Here is a 17347-nt window from a genome sequence, read left to right as displayed (position 1 = left end):
CTCTGAGAGAGAGCTCTCTTCCTCTCTGTCTCTCTCTTCCTCTCTATGTCTCTTTCTCTCTTCTTCTCTCTGTCTCTCTCTCTCTTCCTCTCTGTCTCTGTTCCCGTCTCTGTCTCTCCCTCTTGCTTCCTCTCTGTGTCTCTCTTTCTTCCTCTTTGTGTGTCTCTCTCTCTTCCCCTCTGTCTCTCTCTCTCTCTCTCTTCCCCTCTGTCTCTCTCTCTCTTCCTCTCTGTCTCTGTTCCCCTCTCTGTCTCTCTCTCTCTTCCTCTCTGTTCTTCCTCTCCGTTTGTCTCTCTCTCTTTGTCTCTTTGTCTCTCTTCCTTTCTCTTCCCCTCTGTCTTGTTCTCTCTTTTCCTTTCCGTCTCTTCCTCTTTGTTTCTCTCTTCCTTTCAGTCTCTTTGTGTCTCTCTACATAATATGTCTTAATAATATGTAATATCTTTCTATGTCTATATATAATGTAATGTACTTTTTTCTGTAAGTAGCACAAGATCTCTCTCTCTGTCTCCGTCTCTCTGTCTCTCTCTTCCTCCCTCTCTGTCTCTCAGTGCAGGTTTAGGTTTAACTGTGTATTCTTCTTCGTCTTCTCCTGCTCGTCTTGACGCGGTGCCGGCGCTGGCTCGGTCTTGGCAGTATTGATCCGCTCTGTCAGGCTGCAGGTCTGAAGCAGGACAGCGGTCGATGGAGGTTTTCATAATACGAGTGTGTGGATCATGACTGGGCTAATAGAAGAGTCACAGTGTCTGATTTTACACTTTATTACAGTCACAAGAAACTACGAGACGCACTGCTGACATCATGAAGGTCCCACGCTGCGCAAAACGGACTCTTGTGAGCTTTAAGCCATGTTATAATTCTGTTACCTCGTCAAAACAGACCTGGACTTGTGTTTTGTTTCATAGACACATCAAGAATCTCGGACTTCCGGTCATCGCGCAATGCATACTAGGGAAAGATTCTCCAAAAAAGTGAGCATCAAACCACCATGTTTGTTTTCCCAGTGGGATGTGTCTATTGACAAAGTCAATCTTTTCTAGTCTTTTGAACCATATCACTTTTGTTTCTGGTTCTGATATTGTCATATTTTAGTTTTGTAATTCAGACATCGTTAATTGTGTGGTTGTTGCATCCTAACAGCGGAAAAAGACTCGAGAAATGTGTTTGCGAACTCCATAAATGCAAAAGGGAATCAGATGTGTGTGACTCAAACCTCTGTTCAAACTGTTTCCCTTCCAACGGAATTGAAAAATAGTGAATGGCGAAGGTGATGGGCAGGATTGATACACGGGAAGGACCAAAAAGGAAACCTTTGTCTGCCTAAATAATCCTGAGTTTGCAGTGAACATTTTGTATGTGAAGCTCCATCAAAGCAGGATCCCGTTTGTTAAGCGAGAGGTGCAGAAGACAAACAGTCTGAGCTGCACTTTCTTGTTCTTGTGGTTTTACAGGAACATTACGTCTTGGTCGCTTTGCAGTGGAAGGTGTTTCTTGGTGAACAGTTGGTGCCTTTCACTTTGGCGTTGACTTTTTAAATTCGTACCCGAGGTTGAGCGAGGGATCGAAATTTTGCTTTGATGGCAAGTGTCCACCAGCATTCTGATCAGAACTGAAGAAGCAGCTTGGATGAGCTGTGAAACGTCTTCAACCAAACTAACTTTTGTCCAGTCGACAAACTGAATTTTCTCCTCGACATGGATTCTACCTGGACGACTGAGGGATTCTTCTCACTTATGTTCGGGTGTTTATACTATAGTTATCTGAATAACTTAATATGTTATGTTCACATATTAGTGCCTGTTCAGCCTGTTGTTCTTTATTCTATTGTTATTATTGCTATAACTTGTCTTTCAAGATGAAATGTCAGTTCCTGGTCTCTGGTCTCTATATAAGTCGCACCAGACTTATAAATGTTTTTTTCTTCTTCATTACACATATTTTGGCTGGTGCGACTTATACTCTGGAGCAACTCGAATCTAATGAAGCACCTCACATCATCACATGTAACACACCTCTCTGTTGTTCACCCTGAGCCCTGGTGCAGTGAGCGTGAGCACTGGCCAAGATGGAGACAAAGTCACTGCGTTAAAGCCAAACTCGATTTTTCGGGCAATAGTACATAACATGAAAAATAACTGGATAATTACTTTGCTGATCAATTAACTACTTTTACAGCATGTTACTAACTCTACTACTACTACTTACTTTATGGGAGAAGTATTTTGTAACAGTAATTACTGACTTTCTTAAAGTAAAATGCCCAACACTGATTAGAACAGTAGATCTGAACATGGTGTACGGGCTCTTTAACCATTCTCACTTTTTCCATGAATCTTGTTTCCCAGGTCTTGTCCCTCTGAGTGCTCACAAAACACTGAGTTTCTAATTTCCCAGGATTGTTGTGTGACAGGCAGAGATCTGGATTTCCGATCATGTTTGCAGAGATCTGAGTCTGAGTGATGTTTGTGTAGTAGACGTACCTCCACCCTGCACTCGGACCACTGGCTGTACCTCCAGGAGTAACAGGGCCTGACGGGGCAGGGCTTCCACTGCTGCATGTGGGCAGGACAGGGGCGCCCGTCCCCCTGAGACGCCTGGAGCACCCAGCGACTGCGCCACATCTTCCCTGTGTACACAAAACACACAACACAAAACACACACAGAGGTTAGGAAAGGTGTGATAGAAAAATACAAACATACATATTTTAAATAAACATTATGGGTGAACACTATTACTACTATTATTACTATATCTGCTATTACTACAATATATACTATTAGTACTATTACTACTATGTCTACTATATCTATTATTACTACTATATCTTCTATGAGTACTATTACTGCTATTATTACTATGTCTACTATTACTACTATTATTACTATATCTGCTATTACTACAATATATACTATTAGTACTATTACTACTATATCTATTATTACTACTATATCTACTATATCTACTATTACTACTACTATTACTATTATACTATTACTACTATTTATTACTATTATACTATATTACTACTATTACTACTACTACTACTATATTATATATGTATATTACTCCAAATCTCACTAGGTACAATGATTATTGTATTTTTTTGTAATATTTTGAAGAGGCTGATATAATTGTAGATGGGACACTTTTTTTCCTTTAAAAATACCTTGACAAGATTTTGGTGTGAATTATTTCCGTCATAATCCCAAGAATTCAAGTAAAAAACATATTTCTTCATGTTGTCTGCGCTGAAATGAATCATGGGATATGTAGTTCATAAGGTTTATAAGCTGTTGCTACTATAAAACCATGTATTTAAGCAAAGGAACTTGTGACTCGATATAGTGTGATAGCCCAACGATATTCTGAGACTTCTGACGATACAATATCACGATATTTTGGTTATTGTTACATCCCTGACTACTACTACTACAAGATCTGTACAGGACGTAGTTGCAGGAACAAAGAAGGCAGGTGTCATCATCAGTTTACAAGACCTTTCTCTCAGGGTGCAGTTTGAGCTTTTGCCTCTGGGTGGTGATATAGAGCTTGGGGTTGCAGTGATTTTGGGAACTACATTTATTCTTCTTCTGCTGCTGCTACTCCTACTACGAATCTAAGGGAAAACCTAAGATGATCCCCAAAGCCAAAGGAGCTCGTAAAATCCGTATATCATTTTTTGTTCATTGTTTTTCAATATAAAGCCAAAAAAAAAACAACTATTTTCTTCATTATTTGTCTCTAAAACCAAAATGAAATTTTTTGAGTTTTCGATTTTGTGTTTAAAGTAATAATGGAAAAAACAGATAAGGGACGTTTCCCATTTCCATGACTTAAACTGTGATGCCGGACTTCTGCACCGCATACAGAGTGAACCAGGACTGAACCAGGTCCGACCAGACCAGAACCAGACCGGGTCTGAGACCAGGACTTAGACTGGACCAGACCAGAACTGAGTCTGGGACCAGGACCAGGACTGAGATCAGGACTGAGACCAGGACCAGATCAGGACTGAGATCAGGACTGAGGCCAGGCCCAGACCAGGCCCAGACTGGAACTGAGACCAGGACCAGACCGGGACAGAGACCGGGACAAGACTGGGACTGAGACCGGGACCAGACTGGGACTGAGACCGGGACCAGACTGGGCCTGAGACCGGGACCAGACAAGGACTGAGACTGGGACTGAGATCGGGACCAGACCGGGACTGAGGCCAGAACTGAGACCAGGACCAGATCAGGACCAGACCAGGACTGAGACTGGGACCAGCCCAGGACAGAAACCGGTTAAGTCCTGTTTTAGTCCTGTTTTAGTCCTGGTTCAGTCTGTATGAGGCGCAAGAGTTTCAAATATTGAAAACTGAAAAAACAAACTGTTATTCTTTATTTCATTCTCTTATTTTTGGTTTTATATTGAAAAATGGATGAACGGATGACACACAGATTGAGTAAAAACCCTATAACCCAAACAGTAAAAGTTCCAGAGGATAGCAGATTGTGTTTTGTGTGAATCTTTAAAGTCTCTCAGTCAGTGTCCTGGTTTAATTAGCCTGAGACGTGTGGAGTCATTCATAATGCATCAGTGTAATACAGCTCCTGTCAGAGGAACAGTCAGATCCTCACAGTCTGAGCAGAGCACAGTCTGGACTCACACTTTTACACTACACTCTACACGTTTATACTTCTGCATTAAACTCCAGACCTCAGCTGCTCACACTTGTGTATCATCAGGACCCAGGTGCATCGTGGGAATCCGAAAGATATCATTACATAGATTTTCTCCCTGAGCTAAAATGAGCATACAGTGGAGCCTCATTTATCGTAGGGGTTACGTTCTAAAAATAACCTGCGATAGGTGAAATCCGCGAAGTAATCAACTTTATATTGTACAATGATTATATCTGTTTTAAGTCTGTAAAACCCCTCAGCACAAACTTTATACACGTTTCTCACACAGGACAGTTACAACGCTTTTTACATCCTTTTTAAAACATATTACTGCTGTCGTCCTTTTGTTATTTCCATCCTTTATGTAAAGATTAATTTATTTCATAATGGAGCCCTACAGCGCAGAGTCCTGCGAGGGTCCGTTTTATAGAGACCGGCACCCACGCAGTACAGCACCACATCCGCCCATTAACCCGAGATTATATCAAACGTTTGCGCTGCCTACACCACGGACTGAACCAAGACTAACCCAGGACTAACCTAGGACTGAACTAGGACTAAAATGGGACTAAAACAGGAGTAAACCAGGACTAAACCAGGACTAAACCAAAACTGAAACAGGACTCACTGTCAGGACAAGCTCGGAGGTGACCGCAGGAGAAAGGACGGGCTCAGCTCCGCATCTCACGGAGGTAAACATGTCCAACAATGCCCGTTCATGTTTTGAGGACATCCTGCTTCGGTCTTCTCTCTCTTAAGTCCAAGATAAGTCCTAGTTTAGACCTGGTTTAGTCTTGGTTTAGTTTGGTGTAGTCCTGGTTTAGTCTTGGTTTAGTCCTGACCAGTGTTGCCATAGTTACATTGAAATAGTAATCTGACTACTGACTACTGATTACTTCTTTAAAAAGTAACTTAGTTAAGTTACTGACTACTTGCTTTTAAAAGTAACTAAGTTAGATTACTAGTTACTTTATTAGTTACTTTCAGCAGCGGCTGATTCCCCACCCCCTTCTTGAAGGCAGCAACACTTTGTCGCCAGCACAGAGTGAACAGTGAACCTTTATGTTGCCATCCTTAGCTGAAATAAAATCTAAATAATATTTGTATTTCCAGCTGCAAAAGGCGAACCTCTCTCCCTCCACTGAGTGCATATACATGCACATCAGTATCCCGGTTATGATTGGGTTTTTTGAGTATCCTGGTTTCTCAGAGCACATGTATATGCAGTATCCCGATCACTGACATAACCGGGATGGCTAATAACCGACATACCCATGTGCATGTATACGCACTCATTGTTTACATTTGACTCGTGGCGGAGTGGAGATGACGTAACATCATAGGAAACCTGTCACCAGAGACGATTTATACAATCTTTAGGGACATAACCCACATCGCCAAAAAATAAAAATAAATAAATAACCTCCGTCAATCTGAAACACAAAAATAGTAACACACAGTGTATTAGATAAGTAACTTAAATCTGACTACTGGTTTGGAAATAGCACTGCATTAGACACTCGTTACTGAAAAAAGTAGTCGGACTACAGTAACAGTACAGTACAGTACAGTAACTAAGAACCACTTTAGTGGCATCACTGGTCCTAACCCACCCGTGTGTAATCACTACCGACACGTATACCCGCCCGTAAAATTCCAGAACATTAAAACCTGTCAGTTTCATCAACTATTTGCCCGTATCTGTGCAGGACTCCGCCACAGCTGCGCAACTTCTCCCTTCCTTCAGTGTGTTTAGAAGTCCAACTTTTTGTGCAATGGTTTGCATCTTCCTCTGCCTTTTGTGTGGGACTGCAGGAGCTTTTGTCGGTACAGAACATTTCGTCGACATTGTGGGTTTTGTCGGGGAGAAAACTTACAAACATACAGCACTTCAGAATCACACTGCTAGAGATTCAATATTTATTTAAATTTGACAGCTGAACGCATTCTGTACTGTACTGGAAACACGACACGGAGGAGATTGATTGAAAATGGTCTACAGTCTCTTAGCCAATCAGGACGCAGAGAGAGGAACACAATGTGCGGTCATACACTATATAAAAAAAAAGACATGCAAAACTGTACAAAAAAAAAATCTGCAAAACAGCGAGGCCGCAAAAAGTGAACCGCAATATAGCGAGGAACGGATGTACTCACATAATAAACATAATAAACATTGCTAGACTCCAAAAAAATTCACCAAAAATCCAGTGCACCACAACAGTTTACATTATTATTTCATCAAGATCCACAAATCCTGCAGACATAAGTGAACTTTAGAAAGTGGAGCTGGGAGTTCGGTATAGTCTAGTATTACTCACTGGCAAATGTAAAAAAAAAAAAAAAAAACATCTAAGCGACCACCATGTGTCTGTGCTGTCTGCAAACGTCCAAATTTGTGTTTTTATATTTCTGTTCCATCAAAATGACTGCGATGTTAGTAGCACATTCTCCTTGCCGTGGGTGAAAAGATGTTTGATGATTTACTTAAAAACGCAGTCGCCCTCTCTCTGTAACTGCTGCTGTCAGACTCCTCATTTTGCTCTTAAAATGTTCATATTAACCCGCTCTGCATGATCCTGGTGTTTTTATTTTTGCTATTTTGTGCGTAAATCACTTCCTGTTCTTAATATGGATCATGACTGGGGTAATAGAGGAGTCACACTGTCTGATTGTACACTTTATTACAGAGAGATAAAACTAGGAGAGCGCTGACATCATAATAAGTGAATAAAATGATTCTTTAAAACAGCTTTAAGCCATGTTATAAAATTGTTCCCTCCTCAAAAACAGACCTGGACTTCTTTTGTTCGAGAAACTCTTTCTCCACAGGGTTAGGGTTAACTCAAAATGCTCTGTTCCACATTGTGATGTCATGAAGCAGTAGTTTTCAAGTTAGTTCAGGAGAGACTGGCAATTCCAGGGTTAAATGATCCTAATGATTCTAGTGCAGGTGTATGGAGCACTTCCTGTATCACCACATGACATCACAGCTCTTGAGGTCAATGGCATCTGCATTTAATAAAGCCACACCAGCTTGTCAAAGCCTGATCCTGTCACATCTCAGAAGCTAAACAAGGCTGAGCCTGGTCAGTGCTTGGATGGGAGACACTGGGAAAATCAGGAGCCACAGGGGGGCACCAGCAGCAAAAAACTGTTGTTGTGTCCTTAAGCATGACACTTCACCCACATTGCCTAGTATGAATGTGGTGTGTGTGTGTGAGTGATGATGGTTGTTGCAGGGGCCGATGGAGCAGATTGGCAGCTGCTCTTCCGTCAGTCTGCCCCAGGGCAGCTGTGGCTCCAATAGTAACACTGAACTGTGAAGAGGTTTGGGTATCTTGAAAGGCACTATATAAATGCAATGATACAATAATTAATTTATTTATTTATACTCAGGAAGGCCGGGGTTAACATACTAGTTGTTGTTGTGTTTGTGAAATGTGCTTATAAACTCATCATGATTCAAAATTAGGATGCTCTGAAAGCATGCGGCGAGTGAGTGAACTAAAACTATTCTCTATGATCACCACATGACATCACAAAGTGGAATGAAGAACTCAGTCTAGATATGCAGGGTTTGTGTGTTAAACACATGTGAATTAAACAAAACATATTGGCTCACTTGGCTCTAAATTCAGTCCTATAACTGCAGCCTCGATGAGCTTACTTTGACTGGAGCCTTAGTCCACTTCTTCTACAGTCTATGGTTTGTTCAGACTGCAGGGCTTAATGCTCATTTCAGATTTTTTTGTGAAATTGGATTTTTTTTACGAGGTCGTTCATATTTCCAATTAAATGCGACTTGTATGTGACCTCCAGTGTGAATTTTACACTATAAAAGTTACACAATGCACCTTTAAAGCTTACAGTAGTAAAGTATGCAAGTATGCAAAGAAAAAAAGAAGAAAATCACCACGCCATATTTCATGCTCTGGGGAAATTCCGTGACCGTACATCACGCCAGCAGCTGGGACTCGGTTTAGTTTAGAGTTTAATCACAAACACCACGCCAGATCTGTGCTCTTCATTAGCGGCGGCCATCCTGCGCCCCTTCAGTGTGGCTCCGGCAGCAGATGTAAACAGCAGGTGTGGAATCATCTCCAGGTGTCAGCCATTTTCCCCGAGCGTCAGGACCAGAGCGAGGCCAGGCGCAACATATTCAACTGTATTACTGTATCGCTATGGAAACTCGTCATTTAAAAGAGCTGTATTACGCAAAATGGACTCTTGTGAGCTTTTAGTCATGTTATAATGGTGGTCAATGGTCCTCAAAAACACACCTGGAGTTGTGTTTTTATTCACTCATGTTTGAGCGATCAGGATTATTAGTGTGTCTACTGAGCATCTCCAAATCTCAAAATGCTCTGTTCCACCTTGTGATGTCATGAAGTTTTGAAGTGAACAGCTACTTTTTACCTTTAGCTCAGTTGAGATTGTCAATTCCAGGGCTGAAATGATCCAAATGATTCTAATAAAAGCTGTGTGGAGTTTAAAAACACAGTAGCACCTGTATTACCACATGACATCATAAAGTGGAACTGTGTGGAACCAGCCTTGCATATATTTTTCAAAGATATATGTTTTTGTATGTGGTTATACTGTCTTGTTTAAAATAAATAAATAAATAAATAAATTCTGTCTCTGGAGTGTTTTTGCATAAGTGACCTGCAGGAGGAGCTCTAGTGCATGAAAATTACTTAGGAGCTGCTTTAAATAAAATTTTCAGGCAAATCTTAAATATAATGATGTCAGTGATGTTTGAGTGAAATGAGTAACCTCACCTGTCATAAGCAAGGTGCATTGTGTAACTTTTCTGGTAGGGGGTCAGTCACAAGCTTGTTTCCATGGAGATATTATTGCTTTGTCTGAAAGGTGTCACAGTATGGCATTGAACAACATTGAAAAACATGCAGCATTCCTACTGTGAATGGGCTCACCTCTCCACAGTAGAGCGTGGAATTCAGACCGAAGTCTGATGGGACCCGGCGGAACCCAACAGCCTCGGTCGGACTCGAACAAATACTCAGAAAATTATGCTTGGGCTTAGGTTGGACTCGGACACATCAGCTCGATAAGACATTTGAAAAGTTCAATTAAAAACAGCTTAAGGTCGCCACATATTACAGGATTTTTTAGTCTTAAACGTGTGACAAAAGTGCACATCACAGACACAAGCAGAATCTTATGAGACTTAATGGGTGCAGCGGACCACAGGCTATAAAGTTGTGAGTGTGATCAGCTGTTTCCTATCTGCAGTAAAACCACTGACTTTGAGACTCTAAGGCTACGTTCAGACTGCAGGGCTTAACGCTCAATTCAGATTTTTTTGCGAAATCTGATGTTTTTGCGAGGTCATTCACATTTCGAATTAAATGCGACTTGTATGTGACTCCAGTGTGAACATTAAACAGCCCAAAAGTGTCCCGCATGTGCACTGGAGACACGACGACGTCAACCGCAACGAGCGTCTTCTGTGTCTTTGGATGCGAGCATTGAGCACCTGGAGATTTTAAAGTTCCTCTCGTACCGGAGCCAGAACATGAACAACTTACTTGTTTTAAGGAGGAGATTGAGAAGGAGAAGGACGAGGTTTTTGGCCGTGGTGTTTTGTGGGACAGCGGCAGCGACGTCCGTTGAAAGAAACGTGTGGATGTGGAGACGTAGCCAAGAGTGGTGAGTGGTGATGTGCTTCACTTCAGTGACATGGAGTTCATTAACAATTTTTGCCGACTTCAGCGCAGAATAGTGACGTTTGTGTCTTGTTGAGAACGTGTAGGTCCGATAAATGCACTTTGACCGTTCAGACTGAAGTTGCATGTCAAAAGATCAGATATGTATCGGTTTCAGGAGCACATATCCAAGCAGCCTGAGTCGCATTTGAAAAAATCTGATCTGTGTCATTAAAAGATCAGATACAGGTCACATAGGGGCCAAAAAATCGGATTTGGGTCACTTCAGGCTGCAGTCTGAACGTAGCCTAAGTGTTCAAAAAATGTGATGCTAAACTTCAGATACATGATTTTTAAAGCATAAAATATTGTTGATAAAGTCCACAGGAAGCAGAGTCACTATCTCTGCGGCTTCACCTCGATCCGTGCGCTGTGTGGATGTAAACAGACAAACGTGAGGAACTACTCTTGCCTTTTTACTTTTAAAGAACGCCTCAAACTAGATTAAAAGCCCTGTTTTGTGGACTGGATGTCATAATTTGCGGAGGACAATTTCTATAGATAATGTGGATGAGACGCTGCACTTTAAATTTACCACTTTACGAGAGGTGAGGAATAAAGTCTTCTCATTATTTTCATTATATCTCGAGTTTGTATTTCGCGTCTTTGTGTCTGGTAAAAGCCACACGAACAATATCCTCTGCGTGTCATTATTCGGTCTGTGAAAATAGTGCGATATTAATTGTTAAGTGTCGGGTTCGGTTGGACTCGGACACAAATATCTTCATGTCTGTCAGGCTCGGTTCAGATTCGATCACTGCTCTGTCAGACAAGGGCTCGTCTCGAACAGACAAAAACTGGCCGGATCCACACTCTACTCCACAGATCTGACCGGTGACTTGGCTTAGTGGCATTGTGGACTTGTCTCCATAGAAAAAAAGATTAGTTTAATGCCATACTATGGAATAATGTGAGAAGTATTTGACATAAAGTACTAACATCTCCAAGAAGAAAAGCATTTGATGGACTTTCCACCAGAGAAGTACCACAATGCACCTTTAAAAGTACAATATGTATACGTTTTGGTTGGTGGTCCTTCACATACTTGTTTCTATGGATACGTCATTGCTCTGCCTGGAATGTTCCACAGTGTGACATTAAACAGCTCTACCTTACATTTACATGATTACAGGTGGTTTTACAGCTCAAAAACACATAGAAAAAACAGGAATTCTGATCTGATCTGACCTGTAACTTGGTCTGGTTTGGTCTCCATGAAGATAGAAAGGTTAAACGTTCCAGACAAAGCAATAGGAAAGCATTTGATGGACCTTCCACCAGAAAAATTACACAATGCATCTTTACGTTGCTAAGAGAAACCTCCAGTGTAACGGCCCTGGTTAAAAACAGATCTCACCTTCCAGTCCGCAGGTGTGGGAGCACTGGGACCAGGAGGACCACTCGGACAGCTGACAGTTCACCGGACACTCCACCGTGCAGGACATGTTCATCTGCCAACGCTTCTCCAGGTTTAACTGAAACAAAAAGGCACAAATATTTTCATTTCATCTCATTATTTACAGGGGCACATTCAAACAGAGCATTTAAAAAACTCATCAAGAATCCAATTTTGTCAACAGTAGGGGGGACTCAGGGTGCTTGTTTTCATTTTGCAAACACGCTTTCAAGATTTTAAGTCGATAGTTGATATGCTAACAAGTGCAAATATCGGTCCAATTTCTACGATAAACCGATATCACCGAACCAAATATAAACCGGCTACAATGGTACTAAATGAAACAAAGGCTAAACTAATATAAATCAACAGCGCTTAACTAAACCAGGAGCAAACCAGGACTAAACCAGGACTAAACCAAGACCACACTAGGATTAAACCAGGACTAAACCAGGTCTAAACCAGAACTAAAACAGGATTAAAACAGGACTAAACTAGGACCAAACTAGGACTAAACCAGGAGTAAACTAGGTCAGAACTATATTAGCCCTAAACCAGGATTACACTAGGACTAAACCACAAATATACTAGGTCCAAACCAGGATTAAACCAGGACCAAACTAGGATTAAATCAGGATTTAACCCTCACTAAATTAGGACCAAACTAGGACTAAACCAGAAGTAAACCAGGACTTAAGCAGGACTAAACCAGGACTAGAATAGGACCACACTAGGATTAAAACGGGACTAAACTAGAATCAAACTAGAAGTAAACCAGGAGTAAACCAGGACCAAACCATGACTATACTAAATCCAAACCAGGATTAAACTAACTCCACACCAGGACTAAACCAGGACTACACTAGGATTAAAACAGGACTAAACCAGGACTAAACCAGGACCAAACTAGGACTAAACCAGGACTACACTTGGATTAAAACAGGAATAAACCAGGACTAAACTAGGACCAAACTAGGACTACACTAGGATTAAAATAGGAATAAACCAGGACCAAACTAGGACTAAACCAGGAGTCAACCAGGATTTAACCAGGACTAAACTAGTACCAAACTAGGACTACACTAGGATTAAAACAGGACTAAACCAGGACCAAACTAGGACTAAACCAGGACTACACTAGGATTAAAACAGGAATAAACCAGGACTAAACTAGGACCAAACTAGGACTACACTAGGATTAAAATAGGAATAAACCAGGACCAAACTAGGACTAAACCAGGAGTCAACCAGGATTTAACCAGGACTAAACTAGTACCAAACCAGAACTAAACCAGGACTAAACTAGGACCAAACTAGGACTAAACCAGGACTAAGACAGGACTATACTAGGTCCGAACCATGACCAAACCAGGACCAAGCCAGAACTAAACCAGGACTAAACCACTGCTGAATATCAGGAGTACCCGGCGCACCACACTTGGTCGATCGCCGCGTTACAGCCACATCCATAATCTGCTGAGAGACTCCATTTCCCAGAGGCCCTTGCAGCCGGAGGACAGCGGGCCGGGGAGAGTGATGTGGCCGTAAAAGTCAATGCGGCGTAATGTAATGTGATTTTGTGAATGGGCTCGGTGATGGAGGGGGCGGGGCCAAGTGCTCCGGGGCCCGCCTCAGGTCACTCTTCAAACAGACACACACATTTAGAATGATTAGAGATGCTACGGGAGCTGCGGAGGGACATTTCACCGCGCATATAGATGGTGTGAGTCTAAGAATATGACAAAAAAGGCCGTTAGAATATATTATAATAGGACTGAGATGGGAGAAGGCATAAGCAGAGATCCGAACTGTTGCATTGTGGGTAAAGTGAAATCATCATGTATATTTAAAGGGCCAATATGACGCTATTTTCTGATCTAATAACAATGTTTCAGACCGGGAGTGGTGTTTTGTTTCATTCACACATGTTTAACGCACAAACCGGCATATTTAGACTGTGTGTGGTAATACAGGAAGTGCTCCACTGTAATGAAATGCCTTTTTTTTTTTTTTTGTCACTTACTTCACATGTACAAGACACACGAGGAGTGAAACTGGACCTGTCAAGTCCACACACAATACAACATGACCTGGGTGGGTGTGGGGGTATGGACAGTGTTGGGGAGTAACAGATTACATGTACAGGAGTTATGTAATCAGAGTACAAATTATGAGTAACTGTATTCAGTTACAGTTACTGTTTCAATGAGTGGTAATTGGATTACATGGTGGTATTTTCCTGTTTTCACATTTTGGGCTAAACCAGGACTAAAACCAGAACTAAACCAGGTCTAAACCAGGTCTAAACCAGGTCTAAAACCAGGTCTAAACCAGGACTAAACCAGGTCTAAACCAGGTCTAAACCAGGTCTAAACCAGGTCTAAACCAGGTCTAAACCAGGACTAAACCAGGTCTAAACCAGGTCTAAACCAGGTCTAAACCAGGTCTAAACCAGGTCTAAACAATATGACACTAACAGTAGGTGGACATACTTTAAGGCAGCAGTGATCTCATATAAAAAACATTTCTCTATCAATAATATTTTTAATCTGGTTAAGGAAAGTCTGGGCTTTTTATTGTCTTTAAGCAGACAAAACATCTTATGTTAAGATATTCTAGTTTTTGCTTCTCCACAGTAAACAAAAGTCTGTTCATGGAGACTTGGGCTCAGACAATTTGAAGAGAACAAACAAGAATTTTCAGGATGTGGTTGTTACATTCATGTAGTTTTAAAAAGCAAGACAATATCAAGTAATTCAAAGTATTCAGATTACATTACTCACTTTAAGTAATTTAATGGATTACGTTACAAACTACATTTTGGGGTATGTAATCTGTAATCTGTAGGGGAATACATTTTAAAAGTCACCTTCCCAACACTGGGTATGGAATACATTTTGAGTCATATAGTTCAAAGAACATTAATCAAAAAAAAAAAATTTAAAAAATCAAACAAAAATCAAATAAAATATATAAGACTATGATTAAAAAAAAAAAGATTTGTGTAATATATGTATGTAATTATGTAAAATATCCGTCTTTTCATCTTTTATTTTTGTTCCGCGTCTTTCTCAGTTTTGTTTGATGACGTTTTTTGTTTTTTTTTTTGGTAATGATTCCAGTTTTCTCGTTTGCGCTCCCTGACCTTTTGCAGTTTTGACACAAACATGACAGGTGGGAGAGAGAGATTTTCATGGGTTCATTCCCATTGGCTAATTTATATTTGACAGACAGCTGAGCTTGGAGCTCCGGACGCTGTTGTGGACGTTTCCTGTTGAAGTTTTGGTGCTGGAGATTTTCTAATATTCAGTTTTCTCTGGTGGACGGTTCTTCTGAAACAACGTTATTGTATAGAGTCTAAGTACTGGATACACTTACTGTCTGTGTTGCTGTCCGACACAACTATACCAGGAAATGTTTACAACAGCTTCCGGGATAGGCTCCAAGTTTAGCGGCAAATGCTTGCTTAGCTGTCCGTCAAACATAAATTAGCCAATGGGAATACACCCATGGAAACCCCACCCACCCATGACGTTTGTGCCAAAACTGCAAGCAAAAAGTCCAGGAGCACAAACAAGAAGACTGGAAACAGAACCAAAGAAAAATTGCATCAAACTAAACTGAGAAAAATGCGGAATAAAAACAAAATGTTTACAAAGAGGCAAAGACATACACGATGACACCAATAATTTGATTGCAAATGTATTTAGTTTATTTAACTTTTTTGTTTGAAATTTTTATTTGGTGTTTTGATTTATACTTTTTTGCTAGATGTATTAAAAGTGTTCTTTGAATTCTTTGACTCAAAATTGATTCCATTTGGGGTTGGGTGCTAGACATGGACCAGACCAGGAAGGATCTTCCAACTCCCTCTTGGACCTCGGATTTGACGTCAGGTCTGAGCTTGAAGTGTAGTTTAATGTTTCACGTGTCAGACTTGGAGAGCAGCGTGTAGCCTCACCACAACACCGACTACCAAACCCACAGGCAGTGATACAGACACAGTAAAGTACTGCAGTAATACTAGTGACTGACTCTGTCATTTAAACCACCAAAGTGTCCAAATTTCATATTTACACATCACAGTGGGCGGAGCCATCTTGGCTTCTGACTCAGAATCCTTGCTCTGTTTACTTTTTCTGCCACCAAGTTCCGAGTCGCACCGTCCCAGGAAAAGGGACGTGTCATACATGTCGCTAGGCAACTTCCTCAGAAAACCGACTTGGAAAGATAATCGAACGCAGGAACAGTACAGACATAATGATTAGACGGGGAGGGGAGTTGAGTTGACCCAACGTAGACAAGCAACACTCAGATCCTGCACCCACGTGGTGCTGGATACAACAGACCCGGCCCCCATGCTGGGTGCTGCAGAGCTGCACATATCTTAGATATACGGCAGTTCCTTTAAATGCAGAACACCACCATCTGAATGCTTTACACGCCTGCTTCATATCGTGGATGTTTTTGCACAGTACCAAGAGCACACTGTAGTTGTTACAATGCCCCAGACCCTCATTAGTGAGAGGAGCCCCCGTCCCTGCAGCTCGTGTGCACAGTGAGAGTGGAACAGTGGAGATAAGAGAGTGGCTCTGACTCTCTTTAACATCTGTCTGTGGTGTACAGTACACTACTTCACCAGTGATGCTCTAAGTCATGTTTCTGAGGTTTGCCATCTGATGGTCTCCATGGAGATGTTATGTCTTACTGCATACTGTGGCATTGAAGTTATCTATAACCGCTCTCACAGATTTGTCTATTGTTTACATGTTTATCCCCAGGCCAGCTCCATTTCCTACTCAGCCTCATTCCCTAATCATCCCAGGACAGTCTATATCAACTCCCTCTGCCCTTCAGTCTTCAGATTGTTGATCAGTCAAGAGACTCTCAGCTCTGTATCTGAACACATCCTGTTGTTGCCATTGGGCGTTCAGTATTTTAATTCTGGATTATTCCCTGGTCGAGCCTGTTTCTGCATTTATATCCGCTTTTTTCTGTTAGAGATTTTCCCAGTTTTGGAGGTTCATACTTTAGTTCATACCAGTCACAGCAGCCACACCGGCTTGTCAAAGTCTGATCCTGTCAGATCTCAGAAGCTCAGCAGGGTCAGGCCTGGTTAGAACTTGGATGGAGACCACTGGGAAAATCAGGAGCCACAGGGGGGCGCCAGTCACAAAAACTGTTGTTGTGTCCTTAGGCAAGACACTTTATCCACATTGTCTAGTATGAGATTGGTGTGTGAGATGGTGGTGGTCGGAGGGGCTGACGGGCAGCTCGGGCTAAAGTAATATTTTACCACCACTGAGTGTGGAGTGAATGAAAAGTGATCTGTAACAATTCTGAGTGTCCAGAAAAGTGTTGTATAAAACTGATGCATTATTATTGTATAATAAAGACATATATTTCTTAGTAGTTTGTCAGGCTGATTTGACATTTTAAACATGAGCTGCTGAAGGACACTTTAAACTGAACTAAAACTTACATTTGCCTGTATATTTTGAGTCCAGTTTACCTGCATGACACCATGAAGAGCAGCAGGTCACTCCAGCACACC

The 17347-nt window shown here is 41.4% G+C and overlaps 1 protein-coding gene across 1 annotated transcript in view; it reads right to left on the bottom strand.

The window, feature by feature from the left end:
• LOC110156660 (thrombospondin type-1 domain-containing protein 7A-like) overlaps positions 1 to 17347 on the bottom strand; it is a 594009-nt gene that overhangs the window by 65554 nt on the left and 511108 nt on the right. Inside the window, exons 25-26 of the mRNA XM_055163373.1 lie at positions 11755 to 11872; positions 2478 to 2623 (exon numbers count right to left, since the gene is read on the bottom strand). Of these exons, the coding sequence (XP_055019348.1) occupies positions 2478 to 2623; positions 11755 to 11872 (264 nt within the window). The remainder of the gene's footprint in view (positions 1 to 2477; positions 2624 to 11754; positions 11873 to 17347) is intronic.

The sequence above is a fragment of the Boleophthalmus pectinirostris genome, unplaced genomic scaffold, assembly GCF_026225935.1.
Source record: "Boleophthalmus pectinirostris isolate CB_2022bp ecotype Guang Dong unplaced genomic scaffold, ASM2622593v1 HiC_scaffold_6, whole genome shotgun sequence".
Taxonomy (NCBI): Eukaryota; Metazoa; Chordata; class Actinopteri; order Gobiiformes; family Gobiidae; genus Boleophthalmus; species Boleophthalmus pectinirostris.
Note: the sequence above shows the minus strand (reverse complement) of the source record. Positions and strands in the feature narration are given on the sequence as shown.